At 34.5% G+C, this 7,946-nt stretch overlaps 1 protein-coding gene across 2 annotated transcripts; it reads left to right on the top strand.

Moving 5' to 3' along the window:
• Window positions 1-3,204: 3,204 nt before the first annotated feature.
• On the top strand, window positions 3,205-7,632 carry LOC144553477 (putative phospholipid hydroperoxide glutathione peroxidase). Of its 2 annotated transcripts, none has more exons than XM_078301652.1 (6): window positions 3,205-3,663; window positions 4,794-4,870; window positions 5,456-5,517; window positions 5,841-5,959; window positions 6,411-6,578; window positions 7,475-7,632. In XM_078301652.1, exons 1-6 carry the CDS (start codon window positions 3,397-3,399, stop codon window positions 7,502-7,504), a joined length of 723 nt encoding a protein of 240 aa, XP_078157778.1. In that variant the 5' UTR covers window positions 3,205-3,396; the 3' UTR covers window positions 7,505-7,632. The 2 variants fall into 2 exon arrangements, with proteins under 2 accessions (XP_078157778.1, XP_078157779.1); XM_078301653.1 differs by having other exon boundaries at window positions 3,270-3,663; window positions 7,478-7,632.
• Window positions 7,633-7,946: the final 314 nt, after the last annotated feature.

Below are 7,946 nucleotides of genomic sequence, written 5' to 3'. Positions count from 1 at the left end.
CAAAAGGAATATCATTATCATCTAATAAGAGTTTGCAAAATGTTAGTATTTTAATATAAACTTGACTTGAATATGATCAACTGCTAATAATATATTCATTGTGCTTATGCACTCACCAAAACAGAGTTGTAAATTGACCGGCTCTCATTCAAGTATTTGCCCCTACAAAATAAATCTTGTATTATACATATATACATATACATACATGTATTATACATATATATATATATATACATGTATTATATTATACATATATATGCATGTATTATATTATGGAATATGCTAATATGCTATGCGTAGCATAGAGGGCCTCCGTGCAACGGCTCAATATTTGACTTTTAAAAATTCTAACGGTCGATCCGAACCGTTCATCTTGTTCTCCATATTAATATGTGTTTGGAGACCAAATTTTACATTTTTTAGAATTTTTTTACTATTTTTTTAGATTTATTGAAAATCACTGTTTTCAGCAAATCTGGACCATAAAAAAACAGCGATTTTCAATAAATCTAAAAAATAGTAAACAAATTCCAAAAAATGTAAAATTTGGTCTCCAAACACATATTAATATGGAGAATAAGATGAACGGTTCGGATCGACCGTTAGAATTTCGAAAAGTTGAGTATTGTGCCGTTGCACGGAGACCCTCTATGCTACGCGTAGCATGCTAGCAGGTTCCATTATATTATATATACATGTATTATATTATATATACATATATTATAAAAAAATGAGTTTATAAAAAAAAAAAAAAACCTACACCGATTCACATGATTGGTGGAGGGCTATTTGAAGCTACACCGATCCATAGGATCGGTGGAGGGATATTTGGTGTGACCTTTCATGTAGTGTGCTGTGGCAGATGAAAAATAGGCTGCACCGATCCGTAGGATCGGTGTAGGATGTGTTTTTTTTACTCCACCGATCCTATTTCCTTCCCCGCCTTTTTCATTTTTTTGCTCCACCGATCCTAGTTTTTGAAAATTCCAACCGTCTGTGCTTGTTCCGTTAAATTATTTCAAAGTAATTCTATTTAAAAAAAAAAATCCTCTAATTTTGTCCTCCTTCCTCCTCTCTTTTATCTATTTCCTTCCCCGCCTTTTTCATTTTTCCTCCCTCTATTGCCAATATTATTTGCACTAAGTTTGATGGATCAAAAATATTTTGAATTTTTTTTTCACTCGACGGCATTATTTGTTGTTTTGATGTATTACATTACATGCCATGAAACTATTCTGTACATCTTCCAACCGTTGGGACAAGTACACTGTTTATTGGACCTTCGTCTAAATTTGGTGGGAAATATTGGACCAATTAAAGCAACTCGATGTGAAGCCCGTTGAATTTGAACCTCCTTCCTTTTCAATATTTTCGGCAACTGTGATTCATAATTAGTTCGGATATGAAAGCTACCCACCGACTACCGACAAAGCAAAATTATCTCACCGTAGCCTCACACTCGGATAAATTAATTTGTTAATACTTAAAATAGCTAATACAGATGAAAATTACCCGCCACAGGAAAACTATTTCAGATTTTTTTTTTTTTTTTTTAATGAAATCCGTAGGTGATTTCAGATTAAATTGGATCAGACCAAGAATCCACATCTGTTGCCGTAGTTGTGACGGCAGCAGTGTGCTATACTCTTAATCCAAACCGTTCAATCAAGTTAACGGATGAGATTTTTCGCTCTCTAGCTCTCCGGTTATAATGCGGGGATTAGTTCAGATTCAACCTGTGGTTCTGATTGTGAAATCAAAATCATTATATGATAATTATGGTTTAGTATTTTATGAACACTACTGAACTGTTTAGAAGCACATATTTCTTACCAGAAGCATCACTTGTAAAATGATTTATTTTGATGATTTCATAAGAAATGTTAAAATTATCAAGTTTTTTATGTTTACAATTTGCAACATACCATCTATTTATTATGAATTCAATTTTTTGGGATATTCATGACCAGCTTCACCAGATCATGTTGGCTATAGTGGACACAAGTGTAATTAACCCATATATCTCAAACAAGGATTAACAACCTCAGTGCAAATGGAAGCAATATGTGAACATTTTCAATGGAAGAAGCTTCATCTCTAGTTCACACAAATTAAATACAAAATATTCAAATAAATTAAATGAACTGAACCGTACGTAAATTGGCTTTGACGTCTAGACTTTAGGCTTAGCAAAATAGGCATTGATTTGAACTTTAGATAAGCCGGTCGTAGTCTTGATTGTACTCGCTCGAGGTGAACCATGGAAGGAGATCGGATTTGTCCTCAACGCATTGTGAGCACAAATTTGGAGAAAGGAGAGAAACTGAGAAAGCGATGGAGAGGGGAGGATTGAGAGATCAATTTGGAAGGACATATCAGAATTATTTGATCTGCCAAAATCCACTTAAGCAAGAAAGAAAATCTCAACCTCGATTAACTTGAACGGATCAATTTGGATTGGAAGGACACATCCGATTTTTATATTAATCGAAAATAAAATAAAATAAATATCGGAAAAGGTATCAGGAAAATCGAAATCTAGATATTCCGTCCAGCTGCATTGTTTGGACGGGATAAACCATTTCGTTTAGATTAGTGTTCCGCTAATCTTGCTAAGCAGAAAAAAAATATTTTAGACGGAATAGATTATCTCGTCCAGCGCTGTAGTATTTTTTTTTTTAGATTTGGTTTAATCTAAGAGGATGAAAAAAAAATAAAAAAAATGATATAATGTTGGATGGGATAATCTATTCGGTCCAAAATATTTTTTTTTAAAGTTAAATCGTTAATTAGAATCAACATTAACGGGACATGGGACATGATGATTTATCTCATTCAAACACTGTAGCTGGACGGGATAAACCATTCAAACACTGTAGCTGGACGGGATAAACCATTATGTTTTTTCTAGATTTCAATTTTTCAGTAAAACGATTCTATTTTGCGATATATTTTTTTCGATTAATAAAAAAAAATCGGAATGACACATTGCCTGATTGCCGTCATCGTCAGGAAACTCAAGTAACTTAAAATTTGAGTTTGGATATGGACCGTCGATCAAAATCTGGATCCGTAAATTCTACTTGGAACCGGATTGACCCTGATTCTGATCGGACGGTCAATATATGAACTCAAATTTTGAGTTGCAGTAGGGGATCCGGACCCCAATCAATCAACCAACCATCCTCCCGCAGTTCGCAGATATTCCCCGGACCCACGTTCTCCCCCACACCACGTGGCACGCCTCTTGCCATCTGCTTCGCAACTCATTCTCTTTCACTCGTTCTCATTTTCACATTTAAATCTCCGTTGAGGTCCCATGCAACCTTGTTATATAAAACCCTCTTACGATCTCAGATTTTCCCTGTCGAAAATTTTATCCAAAACTCCTCTCTGATGGCATCCCTTTCGTCGCGTTTATCGCCTTCTAGCGCCTCTCTCAATGGGTTCGCCATGGGAAGGAGGCCCCTCGCGCAATCCATGGCAGTTCTCCATATGTGGGGAAAATCACCAAACGGGTCTGCGACTTGTCGGGTCGTCTGTCGCAATTTTGTCTCTCAGTTTCATAGGGATCCGCTTCACTGGTCTAAGAGGCTGAGACGTCTGGGTATAGCTTACGCCGCTTCTACTGCTGAGAAGAGCATCTATGATTACACCGTAAAGGTATGGCCAGGTATGGCCTTTAATGATTTTCTGGTATATTTTCTGGAAGATTCACTAAAATTCTATCATTTTTCTGAAAGCATGAATGCAAAAATTAATCACCTATTTAATTGAACTAAACTGATAAAACTTATCCAGTGCAGGTAACATTTATCAAAAATAACTTTTAGAAATGTCAGGGATGTATAAACATTTTAGCTGGTTTTGTCATGCGTTAGAATATATGGTGTGAGATCGGACATAAATTGTAACTGTTGTCGGAGAGTTTGATTCAACCTATGATTTAATTTTTTGGGAATATAAGATAATTGTCCGTCTGGTGTTGGTACAGTCCTTTAACCCGATATTAGATCTAGAATTATCTTTTGCTGATGTTTTGGCCTAAAATGGGCATAAACATCAGCTATAGCCAATATAGATAATTGTTATTAAGCAATTGATCGTACTTATTTTATTAAGTGTGGTTAAATGCTTGGAAAATTAATTTTTAGTAAATCGTACTTATTTTACAACAATTTGGTCTTTTGTTTTCTTTTGTCATATTAGATAAATATATATGTAACTTGATTTTCAGTGGGTTCGGTTAAACTTACTTTTTTTGCAAATTGAAATAAATCAGTTCGATACTTTGGCTAATTTTGTTTTTGTTAAACTGACTAATTAATGCCCCTAAATCTTAATACATACCATTACCGTATTGTACCATTTCATACGAATAAACTCTTTGAACTTCTTTGTAAATAAACTCTTTTTATCAATACAATTGTAGGCGTTAAGTCCATCTGGTATTAACTCCATATTACCTCACTTTGGAAAATTTTGAAGAACTGACTTTAAGCTCTAAGTCGTTCCTGTTATAAATGAATTCTTACTCGTATTTCACTTTTAAGCACCAAAATCCCTGCGTTTGCAATCAAAATTTTAAAGAAGCCACTTATACTTTTGAAATGTACATCTCGAACTTCATTTTGGTCAAATGATTTATTTCAAATCTATTAGAGCTCAATGTAGAAGTTCAAAAGAAATGCATTGGGAAATAGTTTGTTGCTCTGAATAGCTCTAGCTTTTGCATAGTTTTTTTTTTTTTCCAGTTTTGTATATTTATTTGTACGGTGTTTGTTTCAATGCAGGATATCGATGGGAAAGGTGTTCCCCTCAACAAATTCAAGGGCAAAGTTATATTGATCGTTAATGTTGCCTCAAGATGGTAATTTCAATTATCATGTGTTGTAGATGTTATCAATTATTGTTAATTAACTGATTTAGGATGTTAAGACAAGTTTGCACAATGTTGATATAACGGTTTAAACCCACAGGAGAAAAGGTAGACTGAACTGTTTAAGATACTTTTGCATCAGTGATGCAAGGGTCTTGAGCCTTCCGTCACAATAATACTTTTTTGTTTTTAAGTTGGCAGGCCAATTGCCTGCCAAGCAATATCGGTCTTTACAATACTTCAAAAAAGATATATAGATCCTTGTTGCCTGTCCGGCTCAACTTACAGTCTTGAACCGTATGTTGGTTGTCACCATGTTCTCTCTGTATATAGGTGGAGAGTAACAGATATAATCTTATCATACTGAATCCGACCAGTTTGGTATGATATATTGTTAAGAGCATGTTATAAGTCTATTCATTCATAGAAGTGAAATAAAAATCTCCCACAGGTTAATAATTTTAGGCCCTTTGTTACCTTGGCATGTAGAAATCAGAAACTATTGGACCTTTTTTTTTTTCTTTTAAGATTTTTTTTACATATCTCTGGCTTAAGTATTTCTCTTTTATAACACAGTGGCTTGACGACATCAAATTACACTGAGCTGTCTCATGTTTATGAGAAGTACAAGACTCAAGGTAATTTGGTTGTCTATTTTTCCTTAACTTTGTTTGTTTTGGTTCTTTCAAAATAAAAAATAGACTGGTGTCTTTTTTTCTTTTTAATCTTGACAGTGGCTGTCAAGATTCAGTTTGGAATTCAGTTTTTTTTTTTTTGTTATTATGAATATTATGGATATTAAGTTTTTCCTATGCTGGACATAGAAATTCATTTTGGAATTTCGACTCAGTGCTGGTAATGTTCTGTTCTGATTTGGTAGTAGCCAGTGCAATCTAGATCTGATAATGACAAGTCATTCCTATTGTTTGCAAAATTTTATTTATTTTTATTTATTATGTAGGATTTGAGATTCTTGCATTCCCTTGCAACCAATTTGGAGGCCAAGAACCTGGATCCAACTCTGACATTAAGCAGTTTGCTTGCACCAGGTTCAAAGCTGAATTCCCCATCTTTGACAAGGTATACTGGCTTTCAATATATATAAATTATAATCAATATATTTTAAAAATTATTTTTGAAGTTTATAGGCATATCAACTTTTGTTCGGAAGACTGAACATGCCAATTTGGTCCTGCAAGTTACCTTTTTACTCCATTTTCATCCCTTCATGAAGTTAAACCAATAGTACAAATGTTAAATTGGACAACTCCAATGGCCTCCCAATATAGCATGACAAAATATTCAGTTAAAAGCCATATTTTATTCATGCAGACGTGTTAACACAGTATTAATACGCTGCAAAATATTACAGAAAATTGGCTCTTGTGGCCAAAGAGGAAATGGTCATAAACTTAATAATCAAAATGAAAGTTCTTTGCAACTGCGTGAAGTACTATTTACTCTAATTTATGATTTTTATTTCAAATGGAAAAGAGAAGGCACTGAATAATATATACATGTGCATTTATAGGTTGATGTAAATGGACCAAATACAGCTCCGGTTTATCAATTTCTGAAATCCAGTGCTGGTGGGTTTTTGGGTGATTTAGTAAAGTGGAATTTTGAGAAATTCTTGGTGGATAAGAATGGAAAAGTAGTAGAGAGATATCCACCGACTACTTCACCTTTCCAGATTGAGGTATGTTGTACAATCATTTTCTTATTTCTTAGGTCGAATCTACTTTCCAGACCAAAGGGACCAAGTATTCTGCTTAATGCCACACGTGTTCACCAGCCATAGATGATATGCTACTGAAATTTAATAAGGCAAAACTTTGAGCAAGAATATGCAGCTAAGTTTGGGGCAGAGTGCTTGATAAATTTTAGGCAAGAATATGCAACCAAGTCTATCTGCAATAAATATTGTTATGATCTGACTTTCTGGAATTATCAAAACCTGATATAAATTCACAAATTAACTGTACCCAAAAGCAGACCAAAACTTTAACCTAGACATGGCAGAATACGGGCCACACATGGATCTCTTTCCCAGTAACAGGCTGAAACTATAATGAAATTTGGGGATTTGCAATTAGACTCAATGTTAGCCCATTTAAAGATTAGACTCCATATTAGCCCATTAAAAGCATATAAAAGGAGATCAAAGATTAGATCTTACCAAATCAATGAAATTTGGGGATTTGCAATTTAGACTGCACGGGTTGACCTAACCTGATCCGTTAGCAATTTGGGCAGTTTTTCAATATTTGTTGATCCACCAGTGGCTTAGAGCTGAATATAATTTTTATTGCCTCAAACAATAATAAAATAAATGGGAATACTACCCATATAATTATCTTTCATTACCAATTTTACATGCTATAATTAGAACTCTGATCTAATTGAACCCAACCAAAGTTGACCCAAGAATTTACCTCCTAATTTTGGGTGTTGAGTCTTTTGTGCCCAATCTTTCCCAAGTGTTACATTGCACAATCTTAGATTTCTGGATCTATTTTGAGTTTGGGCATGTGAGACAATACTTTGGGAGCCATGCAAACTGACCTCGTGCCTCCTTTTTGTTTTAATTTACAGAAGGATATTCAGAAGCTCCTTGCTGCTTGAGCAGAGATTTACTAGAGGAAATGTAAATATCTTATGTAAGTATGAGAACAGTAAATTATGTTTTGTAGATTATTGATATATCCTAACTGGCTGTAGTCTGGCATGAAGCAAGTGTAGTAGTCCAGTTACATATGTCTGTTGTCTCCCATCTTGTACTGTCTAAACTGATCCTCCTATAATAGCAATTTTTCCTGGTACAATTATTTATAGCCACCACGACCAGATGCAGGCACAGAAACCGGCTTTTGGGTTTTTGAATGTACTGTGCATGCTATTTGGAAAGGACAAAATTCGAGAGAACTTGAATTTAGTTTTGAGATGATCATGATAGAGAACCATACAGTATGAAGCTCGTATATCTGTATCTATACCAGAAGTTTAAATCATTGAATTTCTACCAGTACTGATGAGGCGTAAGCCTGGAAGTGTTTTGATTTTAACC

Source organism: Carex rostrata, chromosome 4 (assembly GCF_964058835.1).
Source record: "Carex rostrata chromosome 4, lpCarRost1.2, whole genome shotgun sequence".
Lineage (NCBI taxonomy): Eukaryota > Viridiplantae > Streptophyta > Magnoliopsida > Poales > Cyperaceae > Carex > Carex rostrata.
This window is presented reverse-complemented; position numbering and strand designations above follow the sequence as displayed.

Bases quoted from the DNA above. Each gene is read 5' to 3' on its own strand.
- LOC144553477 (XM_078301652.1), top strand. From the start codon at position 3,397: ATGGCATCCCTTTCGTCGCGTTTATCGCCTTCTAGCGCCTCTCTCAAT. The intron at 4,871-5,455 runs GTAATTTCAATT...TTTATAACACAG, and splicing joins GTTAATGTTGCCTCAAGATG to TGGCTTGACGACATCAAATT. The intron at 5,960-6,410 runs GTATACTGGCTT...GTGCATTTATAG, and splicing joins AATTCCCCATCTTTGACAAG to GTTGATGTAAATGGACCAAA.